The 22,321-nt window shown below is 41.8% G+C and overlaps 1 protein-coding gene across 13 annotated transcripts in view; it reads right to left on the bottom strand.

The window, feature by feature from the left end:
* The window catches only part of LOC117267257 (RNA-binding protein Musashi homolog 2), a 311,435-nt gene that overhangs the window by 125,310 nt on the left and 163,804 nt on the right, over nucleotides 1–22,321 (bottom strand). For all 13 annotated transcript variants that reach the window (XM_033643047.2, XM_033643054.2, XM_033643040.2 and 10 more), the window contains one exon: nucleotides 9,577–9,625. In XM_033643047.2, coding sequence (XP_033498938.1) covers nucleotides 9,577–9,625 — 49 coding nt within the window. The remainder of the gene's footprint in view (nucleotides 1–9,576; nucleotides 9,626–22,321) is intronic.

Raw genomic sequence — 22,321 nt, 5'->3', positions numbered from 1 at the left:
GATCCTCCCTGATGGTTTCACTTTCTAAGAGCATCCAGCAGGTCACAAATAGAGAAGCTGTGGGGGTATTACAAGGTCAAAGGTTGGCTAACTCTCAATATGATGACAATTCCAAGCTGGCATTTTCATTTCCTGAAGAGACTGATTCCCCATGGCAGCAGCTGAGGCCAAAGATGTTTGCTTATTTTTGTTCAAATAAGTTCTTCTCTGCTTTTAAGAGAGAATAGATACTGCAAATATGCAGTGCGGACTCGCTGTGTGCATAACAAACTTTACATTCACATACTGTATACTGCATATCCAAGAAAAATTCTAATCAATATGGCTTTCAAATGCATACACACACGCAAATCAGACCTTGCCTATCATACACAAATGTGCCTTTCTGCACATTTTCTTTTTGTCCCTTTCATTTTGTCCTTCAAACGTCTTCAGAGGTGCGGCCGTGCAGCCAACCAGTGGGAGTAGCTGATGTTTTTAATGGCACATGGTTTGTCTCCTGGTGGTGAGATAAACATGGGGAAGAGATTAAAACCCCAGGCTTTCTTCCACAATCTCCTGCCTTCATCCTCCTTCCCCTTGCAGTGTCCATGCAGGGCCGGCACAGCAGACTCTAATTCAAAACCAAACCCGTCCGGTCTATGAGGCACGCGAGAGCCTAAAAACACACACGACTACAGCAACATTCGTAGAGGGGCAGATGTCAGCAGGGGCAGGAGAGAACAGACAGGTGACAAGAAGAGGAGGATTCTCTTCTGTTTAATCACCTACCTGTCAAGCATTGGGCTCACCGCACAACACTAGCAGGAATGTGCACAGCTACGACTGTAACGCTGGTGTTGATTTTGAAGTGAGTCTGTCGGGGTCACTGATGTCGGGATGCAGATCACAACAAACACCCTGAAGAGGAAAAAAGCAGGGCCAGAGGCCAGGCTCCCCGCTTCATGCTACGCCTCCCTAGTGAGGCGCAGGTTGGCCACAAAGCTGGCTCGTCTAAGAGCTGATGAGCTGGAGCAGTTATTAAGAGTGGCTAAACATATCATTTCCTTTGTCACTGTGATTAGGCCAAGGCGAGGGGGCCCTCAGGTGGAGGTAGACCCAGAGTGTATGATTAGCTCTGCCATTTAAATGACATTCACACTAATCGCTAATATCAGGTCTGTCAGGGTGAGAGAATACAATAAGGGAATATGTCAGCTCACATTGGAAAGCTGAAGCAATGCAAGAAAAAAAAAGGTGCGGGAATATCTGATTCCACTTGATGTGAATGCTGTGTCAATCAGTTAAGTCAGGCGGATTGTTTTACTCTGCATCAGTGCTGCTGTACAGTAGTCACAGAGCACAGAGGAGCTGCGATCTGTAAACACTGCAGCTCCTGTGGAACCAATGGGGGATTCAGTTGTTTAAAAAGGGATTGGCAGTGAGGGGAAATTAACCATCAAAGAAGAGCTGGCCCTTGGAAAAGTGCTGGTGAAGTTCTGCTCAAATAGGTTTTTTATCCTCTTGTAAAAACAGCACCGGCCATTTGCTTACAGAGCTATTTGGATGAGAAATTAAAGAACTGGTTAACTTTTCTTCTGCTGGTGGAAATTCATCTGAAGTCGCGCCATCTTTAAAACTCAAATGACCCTGCTCCCTCTCTTGCCTGAACAAAAGAAGGCATTATCAAACCTCACTCTCAGCAGTGCTAGATCCATTTGGTAAACAGCCTGTGTCCTACAGTAGTAATCAGAGGGTATTTTTGAGGGATTTGCAGGCTGGCCAGGAGGCATCCGCTGGAGTGATCTCTAATTGCTAGAAGCGGAGGCCTAGACTGCCTGGCGCTCTTTTGAAGCCATCGGCAGCAGCTTCCAGCCAGAGGAGCCAGCAGGGGGAGGCTTCCCACTGAGGCACTCCTTTTTCTTTATTTCCTTCTCTTTCTCTCCCTCACCATGCCGTCATTCTACTTTTCATGCTTTTTCTTGTGCTCGGTCCCCCTTCTTTCCATTCTCTTCTTCTCCTTCCCATTTCTTCTCCGACTGTACTTGTTCCCTTTCTCCGCTCCCTTTCCTCCCCCACCTCCCCTCCTCTCCTACTCAGTCAATGAGCCAGCAATCACTTTGCAGACAGACATCCTCTGCTCAGTCGGCCATGTTCAATCCCTAGCACCGGTGGCTGATGAGGCATTGTGGTGACGTCAAACACCGGGGCTTTTCAGGGAGCAACAGTTAACCTGTGGAGGCGCAGCTCTGCTTCCCAGGTTACAGGACTCATACTGGCAGTCTTTGTATAAAATAATGAATGTAATATGCCAAAGAGATGAAAGATAATGAGGCCAATTATTTTTTTCTTCTCACCCAGCGAGGCAGGAGAGGCGAATTTATGTCAAATAGTTGGTGTATAATGACACCTAATACCTCTCAAGCCTTTGTTACTGTATGAGCTTGTGTATCCTGGGGCAAAGACTTTTGCTCTATAGTTTTTTAAAAATTGTGACAAACACGTGAAACAGCACAACCACTAAATAATAATATGATATTGTTAGAAAGTTGGAGTGCATATTCATAGGCTTGGGAATGTTGTTTGCATTGCTTACAGGGGCTGTAAAATTCATCTATGAAATGAACAAAGACACACGGATTGGAAAAAAAAAAAAAAGCTGCACGCCGTCATCCACACACACAGTCTCACAGAGACACAACCAGTTTTTGGTTGTTTGGAAGGCAGCTCGCTCAGTGTGGCATTGACTCCTCAGTGCCAATTCCACACTGGGAGCTGCACTTGCTAGCTTTGCTGCCAATCCAGGTAAAGAGATTACAGACACACACAATGCAGTCTTCTGTTCGTCTGCCAAGAAGAAAACCAGCCCTTTAAGCCCATAGGAAAAAAACGGCTATACACAAATTCACACAGCCTCGGCCCCGTCCTCGCACAAAAAAACCAAGAATCCCCTTCTTCTCCAGGAACACGGCTTCTAATATGGGCCTCGCTCATTTGGCTCTCTCACACAAAGCAGCCTTGTGACTAAAACAATTCAGCCTTCACTTCTTTATCCCGGTCCCCAACACTGTTGCGCATTACTATTACTTGCATCATTCAAATAAAGAAGGAATTTGGCTTACGATCAGTCACACAGTCATTATAAAGCTACACTAATGGGTGCTGTCTGCTTACAAACTATTGTAAAACAATATGAAAGAAAGTTACACTAGGATTTCATCATCTTTCTTAATGGTGTAATTAAAAAGGTGGAGGAGAACTCAAGTGTCACCCGAAATAGATATAGGTGCCACCTTCAATATTTTAACTCACAGTAATTAGCTAAAAACTTGTTAGAAGCTAAATACTTGATGGAAACTGCAGGGATGACACTGATTTATAGCAGTACAGATTTTTGCAGAGCATGAATCAAACAATCACTGTGGCACACAGTTTTGACCCAATTAATCAGCTACTTCTAATCGTAAGAGTGTAATTCAGCTTTGGGATTGCAATGCACTAATTTGCATTGTATGTACTTATCTTTTTTGGATTTGTGTGGATGACACGTGATGCCAAGAAGCCGCTTGTGAATAATCAAATCAGAGGGAGTGTGTATCTATACTTTACATTTCCTCTTGAAAAATTCCTGTGTGGATTATGTGTGTGAAATTATGCTACAGATAGATGTGTTGATGAAGAGAGTGGTAATGTGGTGGAGAAGGAGGGCTAATTATGGCGTGGCGGAGTAGCACTTAATGAAGGATGCAAGTAGCAAGACAAAGAATTCATCTATCATCTACTGTACCTTTAAGTTACAAATTAAGCCCTGATTCTTTGGCGGGTAACGATGGTTGCCATTCTGACACTCTTTCATCATAGTCTCCATCCCCTCCTCTAAGAGATGCCATTTGTCTCACCTCAGAAACACTCTGCTTGGCACTACCAATTGTGTTTGACAGTAAAATCACATTTTGGATCATAAATCAATTGTCAGCGTGCAGGACGGCAACAGATGACAGAATGATTTTGACTCAGGGCTATTCCAAAAGCTTTTATTTCCCACCCGTGTAGCTCGTCCTGTCATCCAGGGGTGGCATGTGGAGTCGTGTTGAGGGTGACGGGAACGACGACTGGTATGTATGGTCCATGACTGATGTGTTCATGGCCTTGTGTCAGGACGTGGCCGGGGTTTTTGAGCACACACATTGTAAAGTGGACCTCCTGCATTGTTGGCTGGACAGCAGAGGTGAGGTCAGCCCTATAGGCGCAAAACTGAGTGAGTGAGTGAGTGAGTGACTGACTGAGTGAGTGAGTGAAGTTACATCATTGGCTGGAGTGACTGATGACATGAGTGGTGGTGTTTCCCCACTGGCTGCTGCTCTTCCATAATGAACAGGCACTGACAGAACGGTGGACGTTGTCAGTCCTCAGTCCTGTATTACTGAATTCCTCATTGTCTGTAACTAGTTTAGCATGAAAGTACAGTGGAATTAGCATGCTAGCTTGCTAACTAGCCGGCCGCTACATGACTAGAAATTAACAACTTAATGCTTCATCAGCACACTCTTGTCACAGCATAGAAAAGCATATTGCTATCATCAGATGACTAACAACTTTGCTCTGCTCATTTTCTGTAACCACTGTAATGTTAACATAACAGCATGGTGAAAGTAGCTAGTAGCTAACTGCAGGTGAAATGTTAATTTGGATGGAGAAAAGCGAGGATCACCTCATCAATTTGTTTAATATATACAGCCGTGTCTGTATGACAGAAGCTTTAACATTATTTAAACGTTATTTACTATTACATGTGACAATGTTGAAACAGGTGCCGTCAGTATTTGAGGAGAAGGTAGAAGTAAGACACTAAAACTGAAGTGTACATACATGTTTAAATGTCAGAATGGGTGCAGACACAATAACAAAAGCCTCCTCTTGGTATTCATATATATAGGTAATCTTACAAACTATCATTATTGGCAAAACTTGCCTCCAATAGTGGCTGATGGCTTCGCCAGTCATATAAGGACGTACATCCCCAACCAGAGCTCAAGAGGGGAGGGTTGTGTTAAGTTGAGCAAAAAACGAGCCGATTAATGGTTACATCTCCAGAGGAAGCAGGTCCCTTCTGCTGTGTGACTGTGTCTAAGTGTACTGTTCACTGTTTAACATGTATTTACCTGGGGTTTTGATTGGACCCATAGGCTGGGCCAGTTCTGGAAGCTAATGTCAAGGCGAACGAAAGTCCATAACTGGGTGACTGATGGCCACTTGTGGTTTCAAATTAAAAGTCCGTATTTAAAATTAAATCCCTAGGTTTTGACCTAGTGTTGTTGAATAAAGCACCCAGTACTAACAGAATAACTAAAAAAATACAAATAGGCACACTCCTGATTTTCTCTTTTCTGTCACAAAATGAGTGTCAGGAAAGGAAGGGAACCTTGAAGGGAGGCGGTGTGATGGGGACACTGCAGTAGAACATGGAACAATAGGCGCCCTCTGGCATCAACCTCTGGACAGCCCAAGCTGCTCACCAAAGACACTGAACTCACCCACAATGAACTGCTGCAGAGGGAAGGGAGGCTTTAGAGAGTTCAATTTCCAACACAATTGGCTGTATTCTACTCCTTTAAATGCCAAGGAGATGGTGTGCAGCGTGCGCCTTTGTGAGGAGCTTTGCTTACAGCGAGTGTCCTCTAGCAGGAGAGACAGAGAGAGAAAGACGAGAGAAATGGAGAGATGGCGAAGACAGGCAGGGCGGTGGGGAGATGGTGTGGGGACAGAAATAGTGAGACTGTGTAAATGAAAAGGAAGAAAGGATAAGACTGAATGACTGGGCGAGATAGAGAGTAGGAAAAAAAAGAGTACAGAGAAAACGAGAAGGGTAGAGAATGTCTCCTCTGGCTGTCGTTTCGCCAGCCTCGCAGGGACTGTCTGAAGGACAATGCTGCTACTAGTGGAGTGTGACGTTTGTCCTCTATCCAATTCACCACAGCCCCAAAGAAAACACACTTACAATCAAGTGTCGATCATGCATCTCATACACAATAAACTCTTCCAAACAAAATACAATGCATTATAGTAATATACAATACAGCCGCTATGTTAAAAAAAAAAAGCTTAATGGGAAAAATAAAAAGGCTCTGAGATAACATTCAAATGAGGTGATGTGAAGTCATTGTGTGCCACAGCAGGCCTAACAAGAGATCACATTTAACTGCTGAGAATTTTACCTCAGATACCCATTGCTTTCTTTTTTACTTTGCACACACCTCCATAATATACTCTTCTCTACAGTGTATTTAATTTGCTCCTAGAAAGTATTATTTAACCTATCACAAGCTTATGTAAACATAAAAATGCGTACTGACCTCAAGGACATTTCTTTCTTCTTAGTTTGCGACAGCAAAAATATAGTCACGAAATGTCTTTTCACAACAAACACAAAAAAGCAGTGTGAATAAACCGCATGGAAATTACATTTTTTTTAACCCATCTAACTCTATGAGCCTATCCACACTGAATTCAAAACTTTCATTTTCTGCCCTGCACCTGGACAGGTTGCCAGACTATCGCAGGGCTAACATATAGAGACAGACAACCATTCACGCTCACATTCACACCAAAGGACAATTTAGAGTCACCTAACCTGCATGTCTTTGGACTGTGGGAGGAAGCCGGAGTACCTGGAGAAAACCCACGCTGGCACGGGGAGGACATGCAAACTCCGCACAGAAGGGCTACCCCACCCTGGGTTCGAACCAGGAACCCTCTTGCTGTTAGGCAACAGCGCTAAGCACTGCATCACCGTGCCAAATAAAGATTATAAAGACAAATTAAAACCGACAAAAGAGGGGTAGACATTCTTTGCTGTCAAGGTAACGTAGGTCATACCCAGTCATTTCCATGTGCATTAGCTGACATTATGCTGCAGACATTATACGTATCAGAAATACATGTAGCCTAGTCGTTGTGAGAGGTATGTTATATAACTTGACCATCTAGGATGAGCAATAATATCAAAACAATTATTATTATCATTAGAATTATTGCTGTTGTTGTTGTTGCCAATACCAGCAATGGAAGCATATTAGCTCACTATCTTTCCTTGAGGAATCCACTGCGCCCTGGAGCCTTGGTATTATAAGATGACCATTATAAACTGACCATTAAGCCTGTATGTATCACAAACACATAGCCCCCATATGATAAACAAATCTGGACTCCGTTCAATCCAGCCATAAATGATGAAAACCGGTGCAATAAAGCTCAGCATTTATACTCGTTACAATAAGATGACGCCACCCATAGGAAATGCAACCACACTGTAACTTCTACTCAGTACACTCAGAATAACGAGCCCGCTCCAGTGTGTAGAGCTGAATGTGGGTATACTTTCGTAAAAACAATGATGATTGTGTGACACTGTGAAACTCGTATTTTCGGTGGAATGCACGGGACAAGAATATTTGTGTCGAACTTGGTGTAAAAGCTTTGTATGCAAAAAGTCGTCAACGAATAATGCATAGTTTAACGTTTTTTGTTTGGGTCCAGTGTGAAAAGGCCTGAACGCCCCCCCCCCCTTTTTAGGCTGCCATTGTGCTTTAGGGTTTGGGTTCAGAGCAGATTTAAAATTTGGTTGAAATGGTAATGCAAATGTAAACTGGACACCACAGCTGTGTTGCAGGTATGACAGCATTCCAGATTAACAAGAAAAAAGTAGAAAAATGGAATTAGTTGTTAGAAATATGTTCTTTCCTGCAGTGCTTTGCAAAGCATTACAGACACTAAGTGAACTGTTCTTTGCAACTACGGAACAGGCACCATGGTTTTTAGAAGAACTGCAGTGTGTAACATTTGGATGTTAAATAAAGAATGTGTTATTCTTATCTATTGCAGTGCAGCAGACAAATCCAGAATTATTTTTTCATGAATCAATCTGTAAGATAAAAATGAACACAGGTGGGGAATTGATTTGGACTGCGGGCTGCCAGATGCCCATTTCAGGATCTGTAGGCAGCGGTAAGGTGGGCCCAGGCACTGGTTTCACTGATAATATATTCAATGTCCTTTCCTTTGTGGTCACGGTGCAGCTGAGCCATTAATATTACACAATCACACCAATGGCACTGATCAATTATTCAATTTTTCTTATGGCTCTGTAATATTCTATGCAATTCATCTGGAGGACCTGTTGTGTTTTTAAGATGAAAGCAGCAAATATCCACTGTTTCAAATTCAAACTGGAACAAAATATTAAAATGCTAGTTAGAAGAAACAGCAACAGCAGAAAGCACTGCACCTGCCTCCTGCCTCAGTGTCACACTCAATATAAATACGTCCACTGTCATCAGAAAAATTGCCAAGGAGGCTGTTTCTCCATCATTGTCTTCATTTGAAGGGCATTTTGCTGCCCAAAGGCAAACGCCTAACACACTCCCCGAGCGTGGCGCCCATCCCCTTTCACAGAGGGGCTGGCGGTGCAGCAGACAGGAGAGGGAGAAATAAGAGAGAGAGAGAAAAAAGCCTTCGTCTCAAAGCAGACCTCACACTGGGTTCTGTCACTACAGATCAAAATCCCCTCAAAGCCATAGATCACTTCCACTACAGTTCACATGTTCCACACTTAGAAACTGTTTACCAGACTCAAAGAGTTCGTCGCCACAGCGTACACACACACAAACACACACACAGAGTGCACACACAGGATACAGTAGGAAAAGGCACAGAGTTTGCACAAAAAACAATACAGCCTTCGATCTGTGCCAACTGCACTTAAACATTTATACAGGTTGAGGGGATGAGTCGCTCACAGCAAACAAATGTTTACATCTATATGGCAAAACAGCGCTCAGCCCAGTTCAGTGAGACGGTGCGGTGCCAGCTCTGCCTACAAGTGAGCTGACTGGTGTGACAAACAGAGAAGTGTCTGCTCCTTTCTCTCGTGGAAATACCTGTCAGTGCCTGTCGACTACTCACGCACACGAAATATATATGCACATACACAGCCGGGGACAGTCTGTCTCCTAAAAGTTCCTTTAACATACCTATGTGAGGATTCATAGCCAATAACAGCCGTCACGCCGAGTTCTGGATAAGTGACAGCCCTGTATGGCGGTTAAGTCAGGCCTGTGAGCATGCAGCTTGGCTAAAATACACGCCGCTGCATTGTGGCGCAGAGGAGGAAACCTGTCTTTGGAAAGTCCTCTGTATGAGAGAGAAACGTCCCCTCATCCCAGATAAGGAGCCGATGAGAGATAGCGATAAAGTCAGTGCTTCTCCTGGGCCTTATCTGATGCTGTTATCTGACTGCACAGCACCCACCATCTCGCAATCTTTACACCCTTTAAGCACCTCTCTGAAACACTCACACCAGCATCATCACAGACACACACACACGCTCAAACATTCTAAACACCGTACCAGCTTATTGATTACTTTGACACGCTCCCATTGTTGAGCAGATGGTACACCTAATATCATGTAAGATTGGAACTGTTCTGTGTTATCTCATGGGGAAAGGACATAAAATGACTATTTTCTCACCTTTCAGAAAGACAGAGCAAAAAATTTTTCAAAAAAAGGGAGAAAGGAGAGCAGACGTTGTGCACTTACCTCTATGTCTGTTAGTAGTCTTATCAAACATAAGCATGGCATCATCAACCTGGAAGACATAAGAAAAGCACTGACATTAGCTTAATCTTTTCAGCAAGTACCTCACGTCACCTTCTCCCCATTGAATCACATCTCATTCTTCTCACTGTAGTTATTCTTAGAATATATATCCTCACTGCTTCACACGTATTTCTTTCTAAGCACCTCTCTCCTACATAATCACTCTGCGGTCACAGGATTATCGTCAGGTTACCGTTTCCCTTTATGACTGTAGCACCTAATTTTGATAATATAGGTATTTTAGCAGTGTTTTTTACTCATTGTCTGCATTAGATGTGCCAAAGATGGGAGTTAAAAGTAGCAATAGGAGAGAAAATTAGCAATAATGACAAGCAGTGGGGAAAAACGAGAACTGTGTGGACAAAATGTTTATTTTGATGAACACCAATGTCCGGTCTTGGGAAGAGTGACAGATAGACACATTACACTAAGCGAGCGTGAGACAAATGGGATCCTTCCCTCATCTCACAGCCGCAGCGGCAGCAGCATCTACCATAATATCATCCCTCATCATGTCCAATAAAGCCACACACAGACAGACAGCATTTTTTTTCTCCACACATCCCTGAAAAACGGATCTCTAGACACACTGTGCTTTCTATAACTCTGAAGAAATGCTTAAAAAACAGAGTGAGGCATGCTCATTTAGCCTGTGATTTTGTCTTGGGAGAGGAAAAAAAACAAAAAGGAAAAAAAAAAACAGAGGGGAAGACAGCAGCAACAGACAGAAACAAAGAGGGAACACTCTGCACCATTCACTCTCTGGTTATGGTCTCTAGGTAAAGTGTAACGGTGTACCGAGGAGGCTTGATGCTATGTGGGGGGGGGGGGGGGGGGGGAATGTGCGCACAAGCATGCGTCTGGTTTTTCTTTTTTTTTTTTTTTTCACGGGAGGGTGACAAAGCTTCGGGAGGAGATGGGAAGAGACAAGAATAGGGGTCTCACTCAAGCCGAACTGTCTGATTGGATAAAGAGAAGTGCCTGGCAGCCAGGCAGACTAGCGCTGGCACACTGTTCATGCCACCCTCTTGCCACACATTTGGCACACAAGACGTTGGCACAGCTTGTAGGGCCCCGTTACTCACTGCACGGCTCACGGGCCGCATGCGGCTCACAGGCACTTTATTTGCACCTCCCCAATATATTTACAAATTGCCAAATATAGCTAGTAGCAGTCATATAGATTTTAAGTAACATATATTCGAGGTATACTTAGATTTAACCTCTTCCAGTCCCCAAGGTTTGCAGTGGGTTGGTTTAAAGCTGGAGTGAAAACACTGGCTTCATCTGAAAGTAGAAGACCTAGGGCATGCATTGGTATCAACCATGTCAACCATGTCAACCATGCCAACATGCTAGCTCCATGCACTTTAGGGCAAAAACCATGCTGTTTTCCTCATGCAGTACAAATATGTTTTTTTTTTGCCTATTCTAAAAATGGTGTATTTGAATATTTCTGCATACTAGAGTCCCTAAACAGTCTTGGAATTGCACAAATTGGGTACGACTGAAAAGCTGAGACTCTTGTGGGTTCAGTGAGCTGAATGTTATTAATTTTTTTGAAGCCCCCTTAGTAGTCATTTCATTGTAGTAGGACCTTTTTTATATAAACAGACATCAGTGTATAAAATGACCTCTTGTGACCTCTAAGATAATCACAGCCTCATGAAACCTTACAGTCATAAACCAAAGACATTGGGCATTCAGAGGATGTAAGGATTTCTTAGGTATATTGACAATAGGGGAGTTTTTCAGCAGTTTCCAGAACAGAATTGTCAAAAATATTAGATACAAAATCCCAGCATGGATTTCTCTACAGTGTTCATCAAGGTCTTGGAGTCTTAATGTGGTGTTATGGAGGGATTTTTGACCAATGGTATTAATTCTCAAGTGATGCAACAACTTGTCAGACATACTTGAGCATGGAAATGGCCGTCATATGCATCGATCATAATGTTCTAAGCCCATATACACTCTAAATTTTAAAAGATTGAATGGGCGCCAAACCAAAACACAATGTTTACAAAAGCTTGACATACAGTGCTGAGCTGCGAAATAAATCCTAAGGTTCCCTGCTTTCAGATGATGTATACCACTTCCTTGTGGCATATACTGTTCACCTTCTATCTCCCTGTAAAGATCCTTCTAACCCTTCTAAAAAGACAAAAATGGATCTATGGCAGGGAGAAGGGGAATAGAAGAGGTTTCATTTCAGTCACCCACTGCAGACAGTGTTGTTACTCCTTGCAAAAGTACACAGAAGTCAGCACCTGAAGTGGGTGGAGAATCAGTGCCTTCAGGTGGATGCTAACATAGGGGTGGGGCTTATAAAATGCTACACTGGCTACGGTTACATGATAGCTTCTCATTCGGAATGAAATAAATCTGAATGAAATCATTCGGAATTTAAGTTTTTCCAGGTAGTTTACATGGGAAATATTCATTCCGAATGAGGGTTTACATGGGAGATCAGTTCAATCGCCTTTATTCAGGTCTGCGCAAGGTTTGGGGCAGGGAAGGTTTCTGATTGGATAGGAGGTGGGGCGGATGTTACGTGTTTACATTTACCGGAAGAAAACACTGTAGTCCTCGCTCCGGATAACAAGATGCTTGACGATGCCGTTCTTAGTGCCTTTTTCGGGCGTGTTTTGCTTATATTCTTGAAGCAGCAGTACGACAACAACCTTGTTCTGCTAATGCTTCGTCTGTTGAGGAGGAGAAGAGAGGTAGAAGGTCGAACAAGGGAGATAGAAGACCGTGCTGTGGCGAACGGAAACCGGTGAGTGCAACAAGTCCGACTGCTCTATCTCAGCCTGTTGCTATGCAGCCCGTTACTATGCGCGCTATATACATCATCGCGCCAGAAGGGCAAGGAAACGAGCATGCGCAGAAAGACCGGAATGAACTTAAAGAGGAATGAGTGTATACATGCACACAAAATTCTTTCATTCGGAATGACAAACGGAATAAACCACCCCCTTTAATCGGATTTAATTTTCAATCGGAATGACCGTTTTTCAATCGGAATGACCATTTACATGACCACTTTTAATCGGAATGGCCTTTTATTCCGATTAAAAGTGGAATTAAACTGTGCATGTAAACGTACTGACTGAGTTGCAGAGAAAATGTTTGCATCAGGACAGTTGGAAGAAATTCCACCATTAATAACATGAATGCACAATTAAACTAAAACAACACCTACTAAAGCCCAAATCAGCAGGAAAAGGTAAGCAGGCGGTCTATGTGAAGTTTAACAGTAAAAACAGAAATTAACTGTTAATGGTGAGTATAAATTCACTAGCGTTCCCGTGGTGATACTATAGCTTGCACTTCTGGACAACCACTAGCAAAGTCATTACTTTTCCCAAACTGTTTCCTCTGCTGACAGAACACGTGAAAACAACACACGCAGCAAGAACAATGAAGTTTGCCGTTTCTCTGACAAATGTGCTATGTGATGATTGCATGGTGGGAAAAACATATAAAAGTAGTACACAAATAAACAGGTGTCAACCAATATCACCTGCAGCAACAGTTTTATAAACCGACATTTATAATGTCAAGTAACCTAACCTCTTGTCTCATGCCAGGGGATATAATGAAAATCGCATTAAAGTGAGAGGAAGTGGGATAACTGGAATTTGTAGTGCAGTGGGTTGTGATTTCATTGCCTGAGTTTGAAGAACACAGAGTAACTTCTGGATTGTTTTTTCCTGCAGTACAGTAATGCCATTGTTACACAAAGTACCTAGCCAGATAATTACACTGTGAGAAAATAAATTTGAGAAAACTTTTTTCTTTTCCCTGGAATTCTGCTCCTAACACCAGAAACAGTTTATAAATGTCTCCATGTCTGACAGTGTGAAAGCTCCGCTGCAGAGCAGAAGATGGACTGGCATGTTTACCAACTATGGTAAACGTTTAATTTGACAAGTGTGGCTGACAGCCTGTGATCATTTACATGGGAGACAGAAATTTATACCATTTGACTTCTGTCATCTAATATCAGTAAGACTGAAACAGCCAAAAGAGTCGTGACAGCACGCATCAGTAGACAAAATGGCCAGCGAAGAATATTCTGTTCTCTTAAACACTCAAAGAAATGGAGGCCTTCTTGAAATACAACTGTTACAGTATGACAGGGATTGATTGGTAACAATTTTGTGAAGCCTACTCTGTGATTTAGAAGTGAGATGAAACTCATCAAAATGTAAAATGATTCCAGATGTAATGGACACAACAGAACACGGCATTAAGATTTCTGTGCCAAGTTTGTTCTGTTCGGTAGCTCAATATAATCAGTTAATTTGTTGATGCTATTAGAGTTGGGTTGATATCCAACTATAGTTTGCTATAGTCCGGTCTGGTGTTGGAGCTAACAAACAGGCCCAACCGGCATTTGGCACTGTGACACATTCTGGCAAATTAAAAAGTAGTTTACATCAGTAACCTGTGCTTATGACATCACAGCGCTAAATGCAACTCGTACTGCATCAGTAATAAGCAATATGTGATTAACATAATATTATGTTTGTTTATAGACTGAATGAAGGTGTCGCAAGTGTCTGACAGGCTGTGACATGAGGCCGGCACTATGAAGGAGATCAGATTTCAGTAGAGGAGGGAGAGGGGAAGAGAAGTTCATGTTGTGTTTGTTTACTAGAAAGTTGTTGTTTGGAGTGACAAGACAAGACATGACAGTTAGTCTCTCAAAAAAACAAAAACCTAGCTAATATGGCAACATTTTAGATTTTAAGATGAAGAAAGAGGTGTCCTAACCTGCCGGCAGTGACGCGGTGTGCCATTTTGAGCTTTTGTTGGAAGCCCTGTTTCTATTTTCTTCTGCCACTCGCTTTGAAAGTGCAGCAATCAACGGGGAACAGCTGATTTATGAAGTTGAAATGAGGAACTATCTACACAATTTTACCTCATTTCTTTAGAAAAACCAAAATAAGGTGCAGCTGGCTGGAGAGAAATTGACAGCAGGCTTGGGTACCATCCACACCTGAACCAATACCATTCCGGTTTCTGTAATTCAGAGCTCTGTGGCTGGCTTCCAGGCTTCAGCACGCTTCAAGGCACTTAGATGTCTTGTCTAAACCCAGACATGCTCTCAGGTACTGAAATTTGACACTGATGGATTTAACGTGAATTGGTACTCTGTAATGCTGATGTAAATTGGTCAGTACTCTTAAAAGTACCAAGTTCGGAACCCAAGACTAATTGAGAGGTAGCTGGAGTAGCCTTATCAAGGTACATGACCATTTCTAACAACAACCTACTTGCTATTGGCTATACTGATTGTCATTTCCAGTACATATCACAACATAACATAGGAAGAGAGTGAGCAGACTACTCACTCTCCTTCTAAGTGGTCTCCAGACTGATCACAAACTGCAATCTGGTTTGTTTACATGACGTAACAGAGGTGCACATTTAACAAATTCATTGTGGATGAAGAGCGCCGATGTTACACAATGCGACACAATGGTTGGACACTCATTTACTGTTGGGACACTGTGTCATAATGTTTACCTCGGGAGCAGCTGCTGAGTCAAGTGCAACTACATCTAGTGGTTAAATCTTGTATACTGATCCGATCCTGTACTTGGCTTAATAACAAACATTAATATCAACTAGGCCCAGTCCTGGTTTCTATCTGCAAATCTGGCTTGAATTAAAAGAAACAAGCCACAGTATCATCAACCGTCAACCGCCAGCCCTTCATGCAAGATGACATTCAAATATCTGCGCCCTGATATTGATAGTATTGCTACTGTAAAGCCATTTACTGCCTGAGAGCAGAAAGACTGTTACTTTGTAAAATGAAGTGAGGTCTATTAAAGGATGTGTATTATATAAATGTGTGAATTGTGTTGTTGTGACATTATTAGAGGAGGACCATCCTGTCAGCGAGACCCATACAACAAAGAACACAGATTCACAGTAAAGCACTGATGGGCACTTTAACAAAGAATGTGCACATCATGTGAGAGTCACACTCCAGCAGGTCATACAATACAGTCTCCCCTCTCTCCTTCACTCTCAGTCTCTCTCTCTCTCTCTCTGCCACTTGCAGAGTCTATAGAACCATCTCCCGTGCTTCAGGGCTTTTCAATGTAGTTATTCAAGCAGAACACAACTGTGTGCCTCCATCTGATAGAAGGTTAAGGACCTCTTCACTGCTCACAAAAAAGCCCGCCACACAGAGGTGAGGCCGGGCTCACCTCAGGGAAGAAATCTTTCTCTGTCCTCCTCCTCCTTCTCTTTCACTCTTCCTTTTCTCCTGGCTCGGTGAAAAGAAAGGTTCAAAGGATAATGGCTGTCTTATCACTATGTAAAAGGGGAATGGGAACTCCAGCGAAGTGCCTGGCCTTTTGTGACAATGAAGAAAAGAGCAAAAGTCTATTTCACTGTGGTATATGCACTGGAACAGTCCATGACCACTTAAAAAAGAGAAGACTGCTGGAAGACAGTTGGGGGGCGAGAAGGCCGGGGCAGCTCTTTAACTAAACCCGCAGCAAACACATCTGAACCAAATAACCTCCTCTTTAAAGAAGGGCTGACAGCGGTATATTAGGTATGCGAATTGTTGGCCTACCCTCAATTTCACTTTTATTCACATTTCAGAAGGTGCTGATTCAATTCTAGTTTCCTTTTTTGTTTCAATCCCACTCTTAAAATCCCCTAAGATTATATGTCCACTAAATAATTGTGTAATAATACTCTATATTTAATCTTGCTTCTCTACAAGGTGAGAAAATGACTGTCGAAAACAAGAAAAACATAATTTTGTTGGGATCTTGCTTTCATACTGGTCACAGTCCTTAAATGAAATAATCATTTTCCATGTTTAAATGTGTAATAATGCCAGCCTACACATTGCTGTCAAGGGTGCTGTAAGAGTCTTGACAGTAGCAGTAGTACTAACAGTGGCATTGGCAGTAGAAGTGGTAGTGGCAGTACCAATTTAAACTTTTTAGTGCTGGCAGGCAGCGAATGCAGTGGAAGTGGGTGGGTTGGTAAGTGAGCTAAAGAGTTTGAGTGGAATGAGATGAATGAGTGTGTTTTAGACAGACCATTGCATCATGTTGTTTAATTTCTTGGACTTGTTATGGTGTTTATTCATGCAAAGAAATCTCCAGAGATCATCAGAGAGAGTGGTGGCTTACACTCTTAAGATGTTGTCCCTTTTGATATCTAGTCAAGCAATTAATCAATGCTAAATTTGCTAAAAGAGTTAGCAGACTAGCTGCAGCCTGTAATGTTGGTGCTGCAACTAGATGCCTTTACAGCTTATTTATAGACCAGTAGTGTTTCTGCAGTATGCGATGCAACTTTGGAAGGTTTACAGACCGCACTGAACTTTGAAAACTACTACTCTGGACTGTGGCTGCACGATTATGGCCAAAATGATTATGATCATGATTATTTTTATCAACACCAAGATTTTACGGACAAAATATTTGTCACTGCTTTTACTCGCGTTGTGTTTACTCACGTTTACTCATGTTGTGCTATATTCCTGCTAATAGACAAATCTCTGCATCAAAATAAGACTTAAAATAAGGTTCTTTTTCACCTGAATTCAGTGCATCTCCTTGAAGCAAAAAGAAAGATTAAATCCAAAATATTTGCAAACTTAAAATAAATCTGCCAATAGACAGTGCGACCAAATGAAACAGTGCTTATTGGAAACGTAACACTGGTCAAATTAAATGCAATGGCAATGGCTGTTTCAGTTTGACTTAGACAGCTGTAAGGATGCCGCGCTGTATAGCGTTACTGTTATGGATGTTTGAGTTAATGCTGGAGAAGAAGATAGATTTAGTGAGGTGATGTGTCTTTTAAGGTGGTTGGACAAGTTGTGTTGCTTTGCAGCACAGACACAGGTCTCATGCACTATTCATATGACTTGTTCCTAAATCTAGAATACTTCCAAACAATGAATGATGATCTGTTTCGATGGACTAGCTCTTCGCCTTCAGCTCCAGACATTTGGTTGTCATTTTGCCCTTCTACAGCAGCGACATTCAGGAAAGTTTCTCACAGGCTGTTACTGCCGGTTGCATGTGCAGCAGCATGACAGCTCTCTGCAAGTGGAGGCTGGGTGTTAGTTTAGAAGGAGCTTCATTTGATATGTAGCAGAGTTTTCTTTAAAAAAAAAAAAAAAAAGAAGGATGCCCTCTTTGTTTCTCATGTTTGTTTGCGAAATGTAGCATCAATTCCATTAGTTTGCTGCTATGTCACCATTGAAGGTACCTGAGCTAATGAGCTGCATTTTAAGAAAATACTTTTTACTGTAGGAGTGTAACAATTTGTTTGATTTAAGTCATTTGTATATTGAGCACAATGATGCAGCCCAGTGAATGACTCATTAGGTAAACTCAAGGCTGTTTGTGGTGTACAATATGACACATCTGAACGTAATGCAGCTCAGTGGAATATGCCTGATGACCCCAGATAAACGTTGTGACTCTGCATAAACCTCAGCCCATATTACCGCCTATGTTCTTGTGCCACAAGCCATATCTTACCTGATTTATTTAATCACAGAGAGTTAGAGAGCTAGAGAGTTTGAGCTTTACAGGTAATGCTGATAGATTCAAGAGAAAAAAGTGCCTGTGGTCAGTCAACTTGGGAACAACATGACAGTGAAGCTCTATATCACTCTGATCTAACACCCTGGAAAAAGAAAGACTTCTCCTGTTCCTGTCACATACTATGAGACCTAACTCTGTACCAGGTGCAACGTCTTTGTCTGTATCAATCCATATGTTTGAACAACCGCAGAAAAATACATGATAATTTGAAAAAAAGGGTTGCTAAATGATGAATTATGTATCAAAGGACAAAGGCATCAATAAAGGCTAATGTGCTCTGTTTTTGGACAGGAAAACAGCGGAGGTGCCAGGTGACAGCGAGAGATTTAAGAGCTCTGGAAATGAATTATGACAGCGATTTAGAAAGGTGTCAAATGCACATTTACATTCAGCTCATGGCTGAAGGCTAGCACAGGAGCTTTCCTGCAATTTGGGGGTGACACTGATATAGATCATATCTGATGCCAAAGGAACGGAGACCTGAGACACAGATAGTGACCTGGGACTGGTTGTGCCCATTCTTTTGTCAAGGCTCTGGGCTCTGTTCTTGTGCTGGCACCCCTGGAGGGGTTTTGTGCTGGTTGTATTGAGTGCACAGAGGTTTCTCTCCTGCCTTAATTCATTACACTTGCTGTTAACTTCACTTTTACCCGAGTGAAAAGAATCACACTGTCTGTGTGTAGTTATGAAGCAATTTTAGTGCCAGTTTTGGCATTAAGGATCACTGGGATTGGTGCTTTTACTGCCAACACCAAGGTACAGTCTGTGCTATTTGCATGGGTTCAACAGGTGATGCTTAAAAGATCAGATCACTCTGAAAAGCTTAAAAGCTACTTTTGTCAATATGTGGCTAATTCAGCTTCAATAAATCCTGTTATAAATACCTCAAGTACAAAAAATAGCTTTCATTTTTATTTCCAACTATGACTGTGGCACTGCATGAATTATTTTCACATATAACTATGCAAAATGGCACACCAATTGCCCTGTGTTGTGAGATATCTACATGCCTGGCATGGCAATAGCTGGTCATTATCATTAATCAATGATAATCATTCAATTGATCAAAAAAAGGACGTGTGGTGTAGGGCTGCCACTAACGATTATTTTCATTGTCGACTAATCTGTCGATTATTTCTTCCATTAGTTGACTAATCATTTCATCGAAAAATGTGTTAAAATGTTGAAAAATGTTGGTCTGTCTCGCCCAAACCCCAAAATTACGTCATCTAATGTCTTGTTTCATACTCACGCCAAAGGGTTTTAGTTCACTGTCACGGGAGAGTGTGTAAAGCTGCCAATATCTGAACGTAAGAAGCTGCAGTAAGAGTATTTTGGGGTACTTTTATAGTACTTTTCTATGAAAAATGACTCAAACCGATTAGTCGACTACTAAAATAGTCACAGATTATTTTAATAGTCGATTAGTCATCGATTAGTCGACTAATCGTGGCAGCCCTAGTGTGGTGTAAATTGTTGCATCAGTAGGTGGTGCTTGTGGAGGTTGCTGAGTGGTGGCAAATGGGAGTAGAAGCATCATAGTTCTAAGTGAAGGCATTTGTTATTATAATTCAAATCTATTAAATCTAATGCCTGATCTTGAATACCTGATTTACTATGATTTAGCCATCAGTTTTAAAGCTCTGCTTTTATGTAAAAAATGCATGTTGTGTTGTGTGATTTTGTTTTACATTTATTTATTTATTTATTTATATATTTATTAATTTTAATGATGTGAACTGATCGAATGTGATCAATAATTGATTTGCAAAATTGTTTGGAAATTGCATTCCTACCATGGTGGCACAGAAAGGCTTAGTCCAGCTAAAGTCAAAATATCGTAATTGTCAGTGTCAGTTTAGCTAAAGTTTTTGCTTTACATAAATATACCAATAACTCCAATCACAGTGTCCGCACAGAATCCTACTTGTCAAGGTTGGACAATTAAACTAAAAATCAAGAAGCACAATTGTTCACGCTGATTAACACTATGCTCATTACATTGTCCAGTCAATAGACTCATTAGACCATTGATTCTCAACCAGGGGTCCGTGGAACCCCAGGTGTCCTTGAGGGAGTTCCAGGGGGTCTCAAGAGACATGCGGATTATTTTATTTTCACTGTTTAATTCTCCATACAAATGAGCCCAGTGTGATTAAGAGCCATGAGAGCGACTATTCACTCCACAGTTATCTCCCTATACGGTAGTTGACAACTGTAGAATCCTGGTCTTAATCATATTTAACAACCAAACTATTTTCACATGGAGTTCCCTGAAGCAACATCTGATCTTGGGGTCCATGACCTATTGTGTATTACTTTAGGTGTCTTGACATGAAAAGGTTGAGAACCACTTAATTTTACTTCCCCGTCAAAATGTGGCATCAATATGATTAATATATGCAGTAACTAGACACATGTAAATTGTCTGGGATTTTGCCAGCAGGCAATGCCAAATATGTAGATGGACTAACGTAGAGAAAATGTGCAGTAGGAGGAGTTTCTATGAGACTTCCTTCACTTCAAAAGTATAACACATATTTACAAAATAACTTGTGGAATCTCGCATCAGATGGATTTATTACAAACACTTATTAGGGCTCTTTGACTATAAATGAGAATAATTAAAAAACACACCTCAATATTGGCAGGGACATCAGATAACTAGGGTTTCTACTGGCACAGCCCAAACCTCAGGAGTCACAATGAATACAGACCCACTTTGAACCACTTCTGTCCTGATATACTCAGTCAAATCACATATTGAGTAGAGAGACCACTGTTTAACTGGAGGACCCAGTTTTAAGCCCCCTTGTTGGCAAGCATCCGTTTTCCTTAAGAGTCCCTGAGGAAGAGACTGAATCCCTGGCGTCTTAAGGCCAGTAGTCTGTAGCTGAACCTGCCCCATGGCCTCACTGTGGAGGGGGTAAAAAAATCCCTACAGGGATCAATGAAGTATCACATTATTATTTTCATCATTACCATTAGGAGAGATATGGGTCACGGTCAAGGAGAAAACTCAGCTGGCACTGCCCCTTCATCAACGCTCCCTTTGCAGTGTAGAGCATCTAATATTCTATTACAATGATGGCAATTAACAGAGAAATGATAGCGACCCAGTGACAATGGACAAATTTGTGACAACCCTTTCAATTGTTCTTTTGTAGAGGAAATCTATATCATTGTCTGGGAACGTTGAGCTGCAATGTGCTGCATCCACGCTTGAGCGCTTTTACAAGTGGTGGTTTAACGAGGAGCAGAGGGCAAAATTTTAGCTCCCCATAAGCTCTTGCAATTACACAAGGGGGCAAAAGGGACACTGTTCTTAAGCGTGAGCCTAGATGGACGATTTTTTTCAGGTCCCCAGCAGAGGCCAAGCCAGCTATGTTTAATCTGGACTGCAACCTCTCTCTTTCCCCAAAAGGAATAATGGATGAGTGGCAACCCTCAGCAGAAGTGATATAAATGCACGGCAAGAGCGCAAACTTAAAACACACACACACACACACACACACAAAGACAGAAAAATCACAGAGATCTGGGGTGAAAAGGTGTTTATCTGCTGTCTACTCCATCTACCCCATTCTTCTTTATTTTACTTTCAGTAAAAGTGTTTTATAGATTCTCCTAGCAAAACTGGACTCTTCACCTCTGTTGTAACTTATACTTTTCTACCAATGACAATTTACATGCATGATTATGGCCAAAATGGTAAGTACACTTATTCTGATCAATATAAAGATCACAATTATTTATCACTAAAGGCAAAAAGTATATATTTTGCCCCGCCGCAACAAGAGCACCACAAAAACATGATTTTTCTGATTTTTCAATGTAAAACTGCTTTATTCAGTGTTTTAACTAGTTTAAATCACCCTAATCCTAACCTTTGTTGATTATTCAGCTATTGGTAAAAACCTCCTGAACGTCTGGAACTTAAGTTATCAGAAAAAATAGGTGGACAGACAGCAGGTCCTAGGCTAGCAGCCCGTCACCAACATGCCAAAAAGCATCGAAGAAACACTGATTTGTAACATGAAACTGATTCTTCAGTGTTTTTACCAGTTTAAATCACCAGG

This window comes from Epinephelus lanceolatus, chromosome 11 (genome assembly GCF_041903045.1).
Source record: "Epinephelus lanceolatus isolate andai-2023 chromosome 11, ASM4190304v1, whole genome shotgun sequence".
Lineage (NCBI taxonomy): Eukaryota > Metazoa > Chordata > Actinopteri > Perciformes > Serranidae > Epinephelus > Epinephelus lanceolatus.
The sequence above is the reverse complement of the archived record's forward strand: the minus strand, read 5'-3'. Positions and strand labels throughout refer to the sequence as shown.